At 31.0% G+C, this 18,014-nt stretch overlaps 1 protein-coding gene across 2 annotated transcripts; it reads right to left on the reverse strand.

Annotated features, from left to right (window-relative positions):
• Positions 1–933: 933 nt before the first annotated feature.
• On the reverse strand, positions 934–8,439 carry LOC107483835 (uncharacterized). 2 transcript variants are annotated; one of them, XM_016104456.3, is made up of 2 exons: positions 8,324–8,439; positions 934–1,413 (listed from the first exon to the last, which is right to left on the reverse strand). In XM_016104456.3, the coding sequence occupies exons 1-2, from the start codon at positions 8,373–8,375 to the stop codon at positions 1,070–1,072; spliced, it is 396 nt and encodes a 131-aa protein (XP_015959942.1). In that variant the 5' UTR covers positions 8,376–8,439; the 3' UTR covers positions 934–1,069. The 2 variants fall into 2 exon arrangements, with proteins under 2 accessions (XP_015959942.1, XP_052115789.1); XM_052259829.1 differs by lacking the exon at positions 8,324–8,439 and adding an exon at positions 2,873–2,950.
• Between the last annotated feature and the right edge of the window lie 9,575 nt (positions 8,440–18,014).

An 18,014-nucleotide genomic window follows, 5' to 3' on the forward strand; every position in this document is an offset into this window, starting at 1 on the left:
AACAGACTAATTAAACCTAAAAAAAATGATATTCCAAATTTTTTTTGTTTGAATTAAAAAAGAAAAAACACAGAAGGGAAAAAGAGATAAAGAAAAAAAGAAAGATGGTATCGGTGATAGTAAAAAGTAAAGAGTGTTAATTGGTGATAATTTTAAACATGTATTTGGGAAATAAATAAAAGTAATATCAGGGATGAATTTAGAATTTTAAAATGTATATATCTCTCGCCTGCTCGGATATCTCTCGTCGTCATCAAAGATAAAACGTTCTATAGATCTGTCTTTTCGTGAATAAATCTTTGCAGATATTCGCCCCCATTTAGGGAAATTGACATTTTTAGTTTTTTTTTTAAATAAAAAAGATTTAAATTCGTGACTTTTTAAATGAGTATAAGAAATTGCCATTTCTAACTTTAAATCCTAACAACGACGTTGTTTTATAAATCAGTATCATATTGCACGGATCAATCATAAAATTCTTTAGAAGGAAAGAACCATAACAGAATGTAATTTTGCTCCACTTACTTAGAATAGTAATATATATAATTAGGAATATTTTTTTGAAATTAACTTTTAGTTAGTTAATATTATTTTTTTTCTAACTGTAAAAACTGATTTTTTAAAAGATTTATAGTGTCTGATTTAAAATTTAGGTTTTAAAATTGATGAATCAAGAATTATAATTTAAAATTCAAACTAAAAATAATTGATTAATATTAATAGGAAAAAAAAGCCAATAATCAACATAAATATCAAATTATTTTCAAAAAATAAATTTTATTAATTTATATATATAAACAAATTCTAATAAATATAAATTATATATTTTATGTATATGCATTTTTATAATAATATTTATTAGTCAAATAACATTGGTGCTGTTAAAAATCTCAATTGATGAGTATACACCTAGAGTTTTGTGTGTGACTCTCTTCTTTTCTCATTGACATACTTTAGCTTTGGCAGCAAAGAAAAAGAAAATATTATCAAACTCAATATTACAAAATAATAACGCGGTCTTTATTTTTATGACTAGTTTGAAGGCAAATGATTACTGTTGGTAGCATAATTAATTAGGATTACAAAAGTAGGTGCAATCACAAGACCATCTTTTCAACGTAGCACGGAAACCGCAAGTTCCCTCAGCACCCTTTCCAGGGTACTTTGCAGCACAAGCAAGGTCACACTTGGTGTTATCCGCACACCCTCTGTCTATAAAAAATGAATCTTGGCATTTCTTCAATGGCGGGCACTCGTAGTAACACCAACAGCGGTTCCTAAAGCCTAGACTAGGCCCACATATTCCCTCGCCGCCGGAGTGCGCCGCCACACACTTTTGGTTGCAGTCGCTTGTGCAATCTCCAAGAAGATCATCCTTGCATTGATCACCATCCACCATAACCACAAGAATGCCTGCATACATGCATGTTACATTTTTTTGTTAGGATTTAAATTCAAATCGTTATCTCATTATCAATATTTGTTTTTCAAAAACGATTTTGTATATGAATATATTTGTTATTCAAATTGAACAACCATGTGTTAATATTGTAAAATCGTGTGGGTAATTTTTTTTAAACGCGTAAAAGGATAATTAGTTTTTCAAAAATTTTGTATTAGATTTAGAGATTTTTTAAAAAAAAATACCAAGTACTTTAGAAAAACTTGTGAAAGACTTAGTGCATGTTTGAGTGCCATTATTTTGTTAAAAAAAAGATCTTTTTTCAATGAAAAAAGATCTTTTTTTTATTTTTTAACGTGTTTAGCAAACTTTTAGTAGTAAAAGTAAAAGTACTAACAAAATAAAAAAAGATCTTTTTTGATAAGTTGTAATTTACATCTTTTTTTAAAAGATTTTTTGTCCTTAAAAAAAAGATATTTTTCATGTAATAAACAAAAAGTACTTTTATATTGTTATACCCAAACATAATTGATAGATAAAAAGACCTTTTTATATGAGATATCCAAACATAAAATTACTTTTGCTTTTCAATAAGATCTTTTAAAAAAAGATAACTCGAAAAAAGATATTTTCTTATAAACTCACCAAAACAAGCCCTTATTATATGTAATAAATCTCTAAAAAAATACCAATAAATCTTTGAAAAGTTGTGACACTATATACCCTTGAAAAATGATAATATTGGATAAATTTTACTCTTGATAGTCTTTTATTCTATTCCACTAATTAGAATCTATAAGTCAAATGCTGAAATTACACATAATTCATATATTTTTTTAAAATTTTAAATTTTAAATTCTAATTTTTTGTAAAGACTTACATGATATTTTTACCCTTACACAGGACCTATAAATCTATCAATAAATTATTTTATTTGTTTTTATTTCTACAGAATATTAATGAGACATTTTGTTGAACCAAAAATCTGGAATTTAAACTTGTCATTTCCACGGTTATAAGTCTTAGCCATAAACTTCACAGCCAACTGTTGTGATACTTTATTATATATTAAAATCAGTTTTAAATCTAATTTATATATGAATTCAACTAAAATTTAAAAGTAACAGCTTTACCATGTCTTAATTAACGGGTTGATTATTTGATAACTATGTTTGAGCCATCAAAATTAAAGCTATTTCTTTAATATTTTAAAATTAATTTTTAGCGCATATGAGATGTGTCTTTGGATGAATAGTGGCACATTTTAAGTTCATATAATAATACTTGGAAAATTGCAATCGATGGGAACTGTGTATGCTAATCATGAACTCAAAAATGAAAAGATCGAGAACATTGTGGATTATATGGCACATATAGAACTAATATTAAATTGCAAAATTATGTGACAAAAAACCTCTGTATGTAAATAACAGATCCATAAACTTAGCTAGAAGACGATAATGAACTTACATGATGCAGTGAGTAACAGGAGAGTGGCATAAACTGAGAAGTGGTTATTGACCATGTTTGCTTTCACGAATTCATACAAACACTCCTCAAGAGGTTGTTGACCATATAGTTGACTAAAAAATGGGTGCACGTTGCAGCATTTATAGAAAAAAATATTGGGTTTAAAGTTTAAAGTAAGGATATATTATGAGGAGTTAATAAAAATGCTAAATTTAGAACAACAAAATCATTTGAATTAGGAATTACAGATCAATGATTATTGAGGGTTGATGCAACATTTATTAAGAAATGATGAGCTTGTATTGCAGAATAAGGATGTGAATTGAATTTGTGTTATTGATATAAGGATATCCATTATTAGTACGGCGATCTCCTAAGTTTTCTTTTGGCTATTAGGATCTCTGCTACACGAGACTCAATTGAATTGATTTGAAATGAAAGATATTATTCCCTCTTTTATTATATGTGTGATCAAAATAAAATCATAATCAATATAAATTAATAAAAGTTTGTACTTTGGATTGAAATTTTGAACTTGAGAGATCAAGAGAACCGAGATTCTAATATCTGAATCACGGTGAGAGAGAAATTTGTAAAACATTTTGATGCTTAAATTAATAATATTCTTAAGTGTTTGAAATGATTAGAGTTATCTGTTCTTTTTTTCTGTTTTATTCTCTTTGTGTTTAAAGTGATTAGAGTTATCTGTTTAAACTTTTCTTTTTTGTTTTATTCCCTTTTTAGAGTAACAATTTTCTAAATATTTACCGTCTTTATTGTGTGTTTTTAATACCATAATTTGACAATTTTATGAATATATAATCTTATTAGTCTTTATGTTGTGTTGTGTCTATTTATTAAAAATATCGGATTCTTATTTACTCATAATTATAGTTTATAAGTATTATTTTTGTCAAAAATACAATTATTACATATTTTTTAGTGTCAATCATCACATATTTATACATAGAATAAAATATACATTTTATTCATACAAATTTTAAAAATATCTCTAATATTTAACTTGTTTTAATTTTGTCATTAACTTTTTCAATAAGTTTTAATTTTACCTCTCAAATATTTTACGATCAACTTGTAGTACTAAAATTTGTGTGCTATATCGATAAATTTATCATGTGCAAAATTTTATGTGCTATACTTCAAAAATTTGTGTACTACATTAATAAGTTATTGTACTCCCCAAAAAAATGTGTGTTACAAAAAGTGTAGAAAAAGAGAAATTTGGACCTCTGGCATACCAACCATTGGGTGCATTATTGAACCTGAAATTTGAGAAAAAGATTCACTAAAGTGTCAGGTGTTAGTAAAGTAGTAAAGTGATGTTTTATTTCTTTTTCCAAAGTTAGAAATAAGACTCAAATTCAAAATCTATCCGAGACCTCTAAGTGAGAATGAAAAAACTATACTTTTAATTAATGTTTTAATTACTTTTAAATTTATAATATTTATTATTTATGAATGCTATTATTTTAATTTTAAAATAATTAATAGTGTAAATAAACTCATTTTTTTAAAGATAACTAAATAACTTTAGAAAAGTTGGATCCTAAAATTTTACCACTCCCTAAGAGTGGCCTTCCCTAATATGATAGCCCTAGCTTTGGTTTAACCAGATGACTACGCCAACATCTCTAGACACCACAGACCCCAACAATGCATAAGACCCTGCATTGGTGTTCAACTTATCCTTAGTTGCAAACTTGCAATGTTATCCTTGAATAAGATGGGTATTCCATGCAAAGTAAAGAGAGACACATGTGACTTATCCTTTTTCTTTGGGTCAACTATGTTAGGCCGGGTAATTGCATCTAAATTCACCTCCACCACATTTTTTTAGGTCTGTGTTAAGTGTTTGGATTCAATCTAAGTATACTATAAAAATGAAGTTTAGCTATCAAATTTTAATTATTAATATTAAATTTTAATAAAAATAAATGAGTGTGTCTTATATCTTTCGTAAAACATTATTATTATGGCTAAAATTTAACATTTTACCACAAATAATATTTTTCGTAGCTTTTGAATTTGAAATTTATACTCTTTTAATTCTATTTTTTTACGTACCCTCCCAGATCTCACATTTACGTACTATAACCGTCTTGTCTTAATTATAAATTATCATCAAAAATGTTATTTTTATGGAAATTATGAAAAGATTTATTTATGCTTAACTAAGTTACAGAAAGATTGAGAGAAAGAGATGGAGTATATATTTTTTACAATCATATAATTTATATAGATAAAAAAAATGTATGTTTTCGTAAATTTTTAACCTAAAAATAAATTATTTTATCATTTATTAGATTTAAAAGAAATGAAGATAAGTTAAAAAATAACTAGTCTTTATTTATATGGTTTAGTACTCACTATGTATCTTTATAAGTACTGGACTCGTATTATATGCATAATTATCTTTTTAAAAATTATTTTGTAAAATTATAAAAAAAATTATTTATACTATTATTTAATTGGTATATACCATTAATTGATCATTTTACAATTATTTTTAGTTATAAAAAAATTAAAACTAATTAATTTATGAATAATTACTCACTTATATAAAAGTTCATAATTTTATTAAGTAAAAAGAAAGTTGATTAGTAAAATTTTTTATAATAATTTTATGTGATAATTAATTTGTCGAAATAAAATTTTAGTAACTGACTTAATAATTAAAATTTATACAGGTTCTTCTTCGGTCCTCCTCCTCCTTTTTCTTTTTCTTTTTCGTTATTGTCATCACCAATAATATCAATATTTTGCTAACATCTTTATTAGTTCTGATTTTCTCTGATACCATCATTAAATAAATTTAATTTATTTCTTAGTTTATTTCTGTTCATTTGCGTGTTAATTGAGATTCCTGTTGATAAGTATTGACCAAATATTTTTATTATTTAAGTAATTTTTTAATTGTTTGTTCAAATTTGAATCGAATTCAATTCATTTGTGAATTGAATTAGGTTCACTTGATACTACATTTAAGTATTAACCAAATCTGTTATTCCTTAAGAAATTCGGTTCATCTCTTAATTTAATTGAGTTCATTTGTATGTAGAAATAATGAATTGCAATGTACTTTTCTTGCTGATTGAATGTTTATAACTTTTTGTTTAAATCTGAATCGAATTTGGTTCATTTGTAAATTGAGTTCGGTTCACTTGATACTACTTTTAAGTATTCACTAAATCTGTTATTCCTGAAGAAATTTAGTTCATCTTTTAGTTTAATTGAGTTTCTTTGCATGCAAAAATAAATTGAAATATGCTTTTCTTGCTGATTAAATATTTATCCCTTTTTGTTCAAATCTGAACCGAATCTGGTTCATTTGTGAATTGAGTTAGGTTCATTTGATACTACCGTTGAGTATTCATCAAATCTAAACATAATTCAGTTCATTTTTGGATCTAAACGAACCTTAATTAAAAGTAGAAAAAGAAAAAACGTAGCAACAACAGCAACAATAAAATAATGACGATTGAGAGAAAACATGCGAAGAAGAAGAAGGAATGCGAAAAAAGAAGAAGGAAGAAGGCAAAGAAGAAGAAGAAAGAAGAACGTAAAGAAGAAGGAGAAGGAATGTGAAGACGAAGAAGGAAGATAGCGAAAAAGAAGAAGGAAGAACATGAAAACGAAAATGAAAACGAAGACCCAAATAAAGACAAAGAAGTGTTATTGAAATGTGTGTACACGCTGATGTAATGAAAATAACGTTATTATATACAAGTTTAGACTTATTATTATTATTATTATTATTATAAATATGATTATAATTTAATAAAATTATTTAATTAGTCACGGTCAAAGTAAAATAAAAGCTACAAATTATAAAAAAATCAAGTTAGCTACGGAAAATAGGTAGTAAATTACTACAAATTAATTACGGATTATATGTGAAAAATAGTACGAGTTAGTCATGAAAATAGTGTGATTAAATAAGTCGACGTTAGCCACGAAAACAATTGTGGTTGAAAAATCTGGCCTTTACAAATTAGTTACGGATGAAGTGTGGTAGAATTATGTTTTTCGATTTGATTATTCTTATTTAGCCACGGCATTATGCATGGATAATAATACACAAATTGTGATTTTTCAAAGGTCTCCACGATATTTAAAATTTTGGCTAATAATTCCAAAATCGTGACAAATTAAAAATGTAACCCCTCGATTAGTCACAAATATTATTTTGTGGCCAATGTATGATTGTTAACGTTATCTTGGAGTTTAGTCACGATTTTTTTCCGTGGCTAAACCTCTTATTTTTTTGTGGTGAATACACACGATTATACCAAAAAAAAAGACACATACATTATATTGGAAGCTAGGAGAAGGGAAGGATTAGGGTTGACAATCTCAACCACGACTCACCCTACTTTATCTTATATAGATCTCGCTCCATTACTATTTAATGGATATAATAAAAATTTTCACCCTAACTTGTTCCAAGGGGTGTCAAAAATTCCCGGGAGGCGGAAATCTCCGCGGAAACCGTCCTGAATGGAGCCCCAATGGTGAAAATTTTTTTCTGTGGAGATGGAAATGGGGAGCGAAATTTTTCCGAGACAGGCGCGGGGACTCGAGCGGGAATCCCGTCCCATCCCCGATAATTCTCCGAATTTTTGAACTTACTTAATAACCCTTACTTTATTTCTAATATAGAGATTTTTTTTAGTAATTTCACTCATTGAAAAACCTTAACCCTATTGTTCAAGATTTTATTTTATGGACTATGATTTGCTATGTTATATTTCTGGACTTATAATCTTGAATAAAATATATTTGTGTATTTGTAATAATATTTTGTAGTTTTTTTTTATTTTTTTGATATTTTTTATTATAATTTTCATATGAATGTTAAACATAGGAAGATAGGAAATGGGGCCCTACGAAAAATGCGAGGAATGGAGATGGGACAATTATTTTCCTATGGTAGAGAACGGAACGAGGACGAGAATTAATTTTGGGGGTGGAGACGGGGAGTAGGGAGGCATCCCCTGTCCTTGCCCCGCCTCATTGACATTCCTACTTGTTTCTACAATTTCTATTCACTTTTGTAACTTTTAAAATTCAGCAGATAAAATAAAATTTTAAACTTCATAAAATTATGAACACTATCTAAACATAAATCAAATAAAAAACAAGGGTAATACAATATCAAACAATATTAAACAAAAAGAAAAATGTAATATCTAGTCACTAAACAGATTTAACATAATAATAAAAAAGTTGCGACATTATAACAAATTATATACACACATCCTAAAGTGAATATAACTAAAATTTAATCCATCCCACTCAAAAAATCATCTTGATAAAAATTCACTCCAAACTGAATCGGATAGTTACCCACCTGGTCTAGGTAAGAGGTGGGTCAAATACTGCAAATATGAGTTGTGGTATCATGCATAAGAAGGTTCAAAGTTAACTTACATGATGTAGTGAGGAGAAGGAGAACGGTGTATTGGGAGAAGTGGTTCACCATGCTTCCACACAAATTCAGGATCAACTCTTTGTGAAAATGTGGGTTCAGGCATGTGTTTAATTCCTTTTTACATTTATACATAGTATATATTTTGCTGTCTCTTTTACATTTATTTTATATATGAAAGAGAAAGAGAAAGAGAATTGATAGCATTAATTGCATATTAAATGAATTATTATACATAACTAAAAATATATATATTATTAGAATCGAATCAATAATCAAAACAGTGAGTATTAAATTATTAGGTTAGTGATACAATTAATGAGTTACTTGTTAAATTGGTTCAATTATAATTAAATAATTATATAAAATTTTATTTTTTATTTTTATGTTTAATTATTTTGTTAGTTTCTATAGTTTTGCGAAATTTTTAATTAGGTCACTATTTTTTTTTCTTTTAATTGGGTCCCTGTACCAATTTTTTTTCAATTAGGTCTTTTTGATAGTAATTGACTTAATTGTACAAAGACCCAACTAAAAAAAATTGGTACAAGAACTCAAATAAAAAGAAAAAAAAGTGTAGGAACTCAATAATTAAAAAAAAAAATGGTATAATCCAATTAAAAAGAAAAAAAGTATAGGGACCTAATTGAAAATTTTGCGAAACTATAGGGACTAATAGAATAATTAAATCTTATTTTTATAAGGGTAAAATATATTTTTTGTCCCTAAAGTTTGATAAAAGTTTCAAAAATACCCTTAAGTTTTATTTTGTTTCAATTTTGTCCCAAAAGTTTTCGATTTGCATCAAATATACCCCTGACGGCTAATTTTTCAAAAAATTTAAAACTAATTCAACAGCAATTTCATAAGAACAACCCTCAACACAAACAAATCAAGCATAATTTTTATGCATTATTGTTAAGTTGGTTTTAAATTTTTTGAAAATTTAGCCGTCGAAGGTATATTTGATGCAAATCGAAAACTTTTGAGACAAAATTAAAATAAAATAAAACTTAGCGGTATTTTTGAAACTTTTGTCAAACTTCAAAGACAAAAAATATACTTTACCCTTTTTATAATTAGTATGTTTTTTAATTTTGTATTTGTTTGGGTGTCATTAAGTTGATAGAAAAGATATTTTTTAATGAAAAAAAGTTCTTTTTTATTTTTTAATGTATTTGAAAAATTGATAGTAGTAAAAGTAAAAACACCAAAAAATAAAATATATATTTTTTAAAAAACTATAATTTACATCTTTTTAAAAAAATTAAAAATAATTTTTATGTAATAAATAAACAAAAGGATATTTTTGCATGAGATATCCAAACATAAAATTACTTTTATTTTTTTAAAAGATTTTTTAAAAATAGATATTTCAAAAAATATATTTTCTTAAAAACTCACCCAAACAAACCCTTTATCTTATATTAAAATAACTATTATTTTTAAATTTTAAAAACTCATTATTTAGTTTATATAAGTGTAATAACCCGTGCCATGCATGTGATAAGATTGAAATTATAAGTTTAAATTATTTTATTAAAATTAATCTAAATTGTAATAATTTAATAATAAAAAGGTAACATGATGTGCATTGTTCATTTTTTTAAAAATGGTGTTAAGTATATTGTGTAACAACTCTAAATTTTTTACTAACCTGAACTTTTTTTAAAATAATATTTTATCGTGATTAGTTTTATTTTGACGAAATGACTTCGAATCCGAAAGTAAAATAAATGGTAATATAATTTTATTAATATGTTATTTATTTATTTTACTTGCTCTAGTTATAATGGAGTCTAGATATTATTATTATTATTATTATTATTATTATTATTATTATTATTATTAGGGTCACTGTATGGTACGGATCTAAATCCATACAGATTTAGAGATTTTATATCTGAATGGATATGACATTGACACGTTGCTGTGTTGTTGCAGGGCTTGTCTCCTAGGTTTATGGTAGCTGTGGCTGAGCCGTTAACCAATAGTTTTTTGTTGGAGTATCTGTTAATGAACTTTTTGAGATGGGCTTTGCCAACAAAAAAAAGTGGGTATTCAAAGAGAATGGATATTTCTTTTTTTTTCTTTGGGAGTGGGATAAAGAAAAATAGAAACGAATGGTGTGTTGCATCTATGGAGGGCGAAGCAATGACGAAGACGCTATCCCCAAAAACGAAGCCCTAGGGTCGAAGAATAGGAACAGGGCCAGTGAAGGTGTTGGAGTTGTGCAGGTTCAAGCTGGAAAATAGGCAACAGAACTAGTCCCAATGAAAAAGCAGAAAAAATGGGGTTGGTAAAAAATACTACTCCTAATCTTCCTAATACAAGACATGATCCCAGGGCTCAACCCTGGATAGGCGGTGGAAACTACCAAGCTGAAGTACGGTAGGGGCAGAGGAAATTTCCGGTGGAGCGGTGAAATGTATAGAGATCGGAAAAAACACCAACGGCGAAAGCACTCTGCTGGGCCGACATTGACACTGAGAGACGAAAGCTAGGGGAGCGAATGGGATTAGATACCCCAGTAGTCCTAGCCGTAAACGATGGATACTAGGCGCTGCGCGTATTAACCCGTGCAATGCTGTAGCTAACGCGATAAGTATCCCCAGACGGTGTGGATTCGTGGCCTAACGCTCGCTGAGTGCATCTGGCCGTAGACGCCTCTATTGCAGGCGTGGTCGGAAGTTGGTCCTGTTGGCGTTGTGTCGTCTGTGAAGGTATGAAGTCAGTTGTTTCAGGTCTTTTGGAGTATACTGTATTCAACCCTGCAGCATCAGCCGTCTTATCCATGTTCTCCGGTGAGTAGTGTTCTTTCATGATGTGCCCATCTTTTATTTCATTTGCATGTTTGAAACTGTTATGTGATTGGGGGAGAAAATGATTCCTGTAGATTTGAGTGTTATTTCAATTCTGTAGGCTTATTATATTTTTTTGTTTTTCTGAAAAAACGGGTCAAGGACAAATGTAGGAGGCAATGGCTATAAGCATGTGGTGGTTAAAAAAATTATGGTGCCTGTGTGGAAAAGGTTTTTTTTGGGAACTGATAATTGCCATTAGACATTGCCCGTTGGAACCATTTCTCTCAACTTAAAGGTGCTGTTTGGTAATGAAAATGTTAGAAATGTGTTAGTTCTTGCAGTGGAGGTGGGAATTTTTTTTGGCTCAAATATTGCTTCTTATAGGATAGTAAAGTTGGAAAAAGGGGTGCAGGATATATTGCCATTGGAGAATGCTTTATGAGGCTTGTTTTCATGTGAGTCATGCCTGGCATGTGTAATCAATAAACCAGGGAAGGGAATTTAGTCATTGTTTATGGGGAACAAGGAAGTAAGCTCTTTTAGGCATGAGATTCATCCTTTATTTAAATGCATAGTATAAAACAAATAAAATTTTCACCATAACAACACTTTATTGAGAAAATGCCGAAAAATGTCAAGAACTTGGTTCTATTTTGAAAACTGTAGTTGTAAATTTCTTTGAAGGTGAAAATGAATGAAACAGATTTTGTAAGAGGAAATGTTTGATCTATCGCAAATCTTTAGGCTCCTAAAAATAAACAACTGTTGTATGAACATGTGTGTTATCTGTTTTCAGAAGAAAATGTTTCCTATGCCAATCATGTGATAGAGTATGGCTACCATTCATTTTTGTATTGGTTCTTATTATAATGTCACTTAAGGCAGTTGTTGTTATTGTTCTTTACTGTTTTGACCTTATGGAATTTTGATGACTTCCTCAACTGAACCATTCATTCAGGAAGACAAGGTTGAAAGAGAGCAATTATTGAGGGAACGCTCATTCATTGATACTTATTCTATTATTCATGGTCGCTAACTACCTATTCCAAGATTGGATAGGATGATATGTAAGTTTCTTGTTGTTGTGAGTAATTTGATCAGTGCACCGGTAATTCAATGTTCGCTAACTATGGAGCAGTAGTTAAAAAAATGATTTGATATGTGTTTAATTATGTAAAAATATGCTGGTTGTGACCCTGTTTTTGATTTCAGAGTATTACAGAATCTTTCCCGTCCGGGACTACTCATTGAATTAGGTTTGATTTGTAACTGGATGTATGAACACCATCTGGTATTATAGGCTGATTTAACTATTTAAATATCCTTAGTTTGTGATAACTTCTTAATCGGTTGTACGAACTTCTTCACTTACATCAGCCTTGGTTGTATCATGCTACCAAGGAATATTTTCCAAGTGATTGAAGTCCTCTGAGTTCGAAGATGGATCCGAACTTGCAGTTTAGTGGTGGTGAGGATGACACAGATAAGCTAAGTGAAGAAAAGTATTTTGGTGTCTCTAGTTTGAGTGGGGAGGAAGATGACTACTCGTTTGAGAATGACTCTAAGGCAGTGATGATTGGATTTTTGATGGTATAGAATTTCACAAATGAATTCTCGTTGCAAGTATAGTTTCTAAACCAATCAATAATCCTTTCATACAAAAAGTTGTTTGTCACTAGTACAAACCCCTAAAATTTATAAACCGAAGTATTGAACCTCGGGTCGTTCTCCCTAGGAATTACAATAAAGTGTCTTGTTATTGGTTGTGAGTTATTTTAGGGTTTTTGAGATTTTAGACAAGAAATATAAATGGCTTTTTAAATAAACTAACAACTAACAAAGCTCTTGGCAAGATATGAGTACTAGAAGTCCTATCCTAGTTATCCTCCTCAATTGTGATAACAAATTGTCCATTACTCCCACTTAGTTAACCTCTAACCATGGAGGAAAATCAAGTGGATGAATCAATTTGATTCCTCAAGTCCTAATCAACTCCTAAAGGAAAGACTAGCTTTAGAGGCATTCAAATCAATTAGCAACTTCTAATTATCAATCAACAAAGGAATTAGATAACTCAAGAGTCACTAATTACTCTACCTAGGCCAAGAGGAACAAAACCCACAATAAAATCCAACCAAGCATTTCATTAAATACTTGGAAGGCACAAAAGAAAAGTATAGTAAATTAACAACAAGAATGAAATCTAACAACAATTATTGAAAGGAATTAACAACAACAATTAAAAGAAACATATTTATTATGAATTACCTTGAATTGAATGGAAAGAAAATAGAAGGGATAAGAGTAGATCTACAACAAAGTATAAGAACAACATAAAGGAAATTACAACAAAAGAACAGAGGAAGATGAATGTAAAAACAACGAATTGAAAGGTAGAAGTAGAAGAAAGAATGAATGAAAACCTAGATCTAAGAACTAAACCTAATCCTAATTCTAGAGAGAAGTGAGAGTTTCTCTCTCTAGAAACTAACTCTAACTACTTCTAAAACTAAACTATGACTAATGATGAAAAGTATGTAAAAGTATATTGATTCCCCTTCAATCCTTGGCTTAAATAGGATCAGAAATGATTTGGATTGGGCCCACAAGGCTTTAGAATTCGCTGGCCACATATTGCTTTAAGTGGATCATATGGCAGCAACAATGCGTGCGCGTACAGTGCGCATACACATCACTATACGTGTAGCAACTATGACAAATCTTATATCGTTTCGAAGCCCCGGATGTTAGCTTTCCAACCCAACTAGAATCGCATCATTTGAACCTCTGTAGCTCAAGTTATGGTGAATTAAGTGCAAAAAGGTCGGCTTGACAGCTTTTGCGATTCCATCATTTCTTCATGAGTTCTCCATTTCTACATGCTTTTTGTTCATTCCCTTGGTCCAATCCTTGCCTCCTAAATCTGAAATCACTTAACAAACATATCAAGGCATCTAATGGAATCAAGGAGAATTAGATTTAGCTATTTTAAGTCCTAAAAAGCATGTTTTCACTCTTAAGCGTAATTAAAGGAGAAGTTATAAAACCATGCTATTTTAATGGATAAATGTGGGTAAAAGGTGATAAAATTCCCAAAAATCAATACAAGATAAACCCTATAAATGGAGTTTATCAACCTCCCCACACTTAAACCAAGCATGTCCTCATGCTTAAGCCAAGAGAGAAACAAAGGGTATCAACATTTATTCAATGTAAATAAACTATATGCAACCTAAACTATATGCAACTATCTATATGAATGCAATTGCTTGATCAAAATAAATCAATCCCCAAGAGACATATATGCACAAGGGCTAAAGGACTAGCAAGTCTAATCCACAATTGAATTGAGCTATTAAATATTTTTATAAACTTGCATGAAAGGAGATGATCATAGGTGGAGACATGTAATTGAGCATCAAACCCTCACCGGATGTGTTTGCACTCTATTCGCTCAAGTGTTTAGGGTTGATTCTCTCAATTCTCTCCTAATCATGCTTTCTAAGATTTGTTTTTCTTCTAACAATCGACATATATTTCATGCATGCATACATATATCATGAGGCCTTTTCATAGGTTGTAATGGGGGCTAGGGTCAAGGTAAGGATGCATATTTGGTCAAGTGAGCTTGAAATTTGAATCTTTGATAAGCTTAAACTTCCCACCTAACCTATGACATCCTATACAATTAAGTTCTAACCTAACTACCCATTCTACTCACTTTTTCACATACTCATGCATCCCTTTTTATTTCACAACACTTATGCATTGATTTTATTGAGCTTCACTTTGGTCTGGGGCATTTTGTCCCGCTTTTATTTCTTTCTTTTTTTCCTTCTTTTTCTTTTTTTTTTCTATTTTTTTCTTTTCTTTTCCATATTATTTTTCTTTTTCTTTTATTTTTCTCATTTTTTTATATACAAGAACACCAATACATAAGGTCTATACATTTTAATTAATACATGAATATGTACATGTACCCAATTTCCAATATTTCTACTAAAAATAGAAAACTACCCTTTTACTTCTCCAATGTCCCAAGGTTCTCACACTTGAATGACACTCACATACTTTAGCCTAAGCTAATCGAAGATCCAAATAGAGGACAGTTATTGTTTTTCGCTTTAAGGCTTGTAATGTGCTAGAATTAAGAACAAGTGGGTTAAGCGTAGGCTCAAAATTGGCTAACAATGGAAGATAAAAGGTAAGGCTATTTGGGTAAGTGAGCTAATGAAATGATGGCTTCAATCATATAAATGCATGAATACACAAAATAATGGACATAAAGAATCAAACTGATCAAAGATTACAATCATAGAAAGAGAGTAATGCACACAAGAAGGAAAAATAAGTGGTTATAAGATGTAACCACACCATTAGGCTCAAATCTCACAAGCTTGTGTTCTTAGCTCAAAATTCATGTTCCATAATGTATATAATTCGAGCAAGTTCTATGAAAAGTTTTCACTCAAATCAATTGAGGTGCCCTATAGATAGAAATCTTGAAAAATTTCATTATTTTGACTAAGTTTATTTTGTATATATATGCAAAATTAAGAAAATGCAAGTAAAAATCCTAAAAACCTAAAATGAAATGCAAAAGTGTTGGATTTAGAAATTTGTCACCCAAAATTGCCGACCGGTCGGACGACATCCCCACACTTAAAAGTTTGCACCGTCCTCGGTGCACTCAAAGATGAGCAAGGGGGTACGGCGACTCTCCGGATTGCTACCTTCAGCTGGTAGATCAACCGGTCGCTGCGTGTTCTTTGTCTTGCTTCCATTATTTTTGCTTGCGGTGCATTGTTCATGAAAAACAGAAAATAACACCATAAGATGAGAAGATATAAAAGCAAGGAAGCATACGTTGTTGGAATGAGGTAATAATCACTAGAATTGAGTGAGTGAATTAGTGTGACATGAATGACAAACGAGTGTATGAATTCAAAATTGCGCGGTTTAGAACGCACATTAGCAGAAAAGTTATGTTACAAAAGAAGCATGCACTTCACTTATCCTAGTATGCTTGAGATGCTTTAAGTGAACTTGTAAGGTAAAACAAGCATTGAAGAAGCATGAAAGCATTCAAGCTAAAAGCCTATGGATGCATATGAACAAGAAATACAATTCATTGAGGTAAATGCACAACATCATCCATCAAGAAATTGCCCAATAGAGGAAAAAGATTCCAATTACATGATGGCTAGCCACAACATGCAATTCAAAAGGGTCACAAGCTCGAAGGCAATTCTCATCACTTGGTATTTTTCAAAAGGTAAGCATGAAAACTCAAAACCAAGAAGCAAAATATAACCTCAATAATAGAATCCAACAAAGATTATAAACACAATGATGTTAAGATAACATCTCTTTTTAATACTCAGCAGCAATTAATGGTAAACAAGAATAACAATCCAACACTTATAATGAAAAAGAGAAAAGGAAATGAAAACTAACTAAAACTAACTAAGCAACTAACTAACTAACTAAAATAAATGGTTATCAATGGTGTTTGGGGTGTTGGATGAAGGGTAGGAGAAGGAAAGAAGAAAGGAGGAGGAAAGAAATGGAAAGGGGAGAAGAAAAGAAATGTATGGTGGTGTAATGGACGCGACGCATACGCGCACATGGCGCGTCCGCATCGATGGCTTATTTCGAGAGTGGCGCATACGCGTCATGTGCGTGTACGTGAAAGTTGGTTTGTGCGAAAGGCACAATGTTGGCGCAGCGTGGGCATAACTCTCTGGAAAATGTACCAGGAGGGCAGGTGGCACTATCGGCGCCCGCGCGCACAGTGCGCTTGCGCGTCAATTCGCAAGTTGCCAAAAGGGCGCGTACGCGCCAGGTGTGCGTACGCACGAATTGGTTTGTGTCTTAGGCCCAATTTGCGCACAGTGCAGGCCTAACTCTCGGGTTAATGTATGGAAGGTGGAACTTCTCAATCCACGCGTACGCACGCATGGCGCGCGTGCATGGGTGGTCGAAAATGCTTGATGCACGCGTACGCGCACAGTGCGCCTACGCGTGGATGGTGCTCTATTTTTCAAAATTTTTTTCTCTATGTTTTTGCACCAATCCAAGCATTCCAAACCTCCAAACAGCTACCAAAACACCCTAAAACCTTATTTAACATACTAAAATACTAATTAAACTTAACAAACTCAACAAAACATAAATTTAAACTAATTACCAATATGTACAAAAAGGAGAAAATGGAAAGAAGTTACCATGGTGGGGTGTCTCCCACCTAATACTTTTGTTTATTGTCCTTAAGTTGGACTTATGGGGAGCTCCTCATCAAGGTGGCTTGTGCTTGTATTCATCTTGGAACTCCCACCAATGCTTGGTTCTCCATTGTGCCCCAAGATTTCCTATGGTTTAATCCAAGTGTTGATGGAGTTCTTCACAAGCTTGGGGCTCCCAAAGTTGGTCCTCTTTTTCTAATCCGGGATCCCACACTTTATTTTCACGCCCATCTTGAAGTTGATCATTATTATTAATCCATCCGGTTGGTAAGCAAGATGAATTCTCAAGGTGATATCAAACTCTCCTTTTAGACCCATTCAAGTGAGCACTAGCCCAACCCTTGCATCTAAGCCTTGAGGTATCAACCAAAATGAGCCTTGATTTACAACGCCATCCACTAAACATTCTTCTCTTACGCTTTATCCCACAAATCATCCTAAGTTGACCATCCGTTTCAAGCAAACCATACTCAAGTGGGGTAATAAAGCTAATAGAAATGAGTTTTACCCACTCAAGTGAAGGAATAGATGACAACCTAGGCAAAGATGCTTCCAAGGATTTTGACAAAGCATATTCAACTTCCGTCCTTCTTTTTCTAAGGACTTCCACCTCTTCACAAGATTTTTCAAATTCAATCATTTGT

This window comes from Arachis duranensis, chromosome 4, assembly GCF_000817695.3.
Source record: "Arachis duranensis cultivar V14167 chromosome 4, aradu.V14167.gnm2.J7QH, whole genome shotgun sequence".
In the NCBI taxonomy this organism is placed as follows: domain Eukaryota; kingdom Viridiplantae; phylum Streptophyta; class Magnoliopsida; order Fabales; family Fabaceae; genus Arachis; species Arachis duranensis.

Bases quoted from the DNA above. Each gene is read 5' to 3' on its own strand.
- LOC107483835 (XM_052259829.1), bottom strand. From the start codon at position 2,927: ATGGTCAATAACCACTTCTCAGTTTATGCCACTCTCCTGTTACTCACT. The intron at 1,414-2,872 runs GTAAGTTCATTA...GCATGTATGCAG, and splicing joins CCTGTTACTCACTGCATCAT to GCATTCTTGTGGTTATGGTG.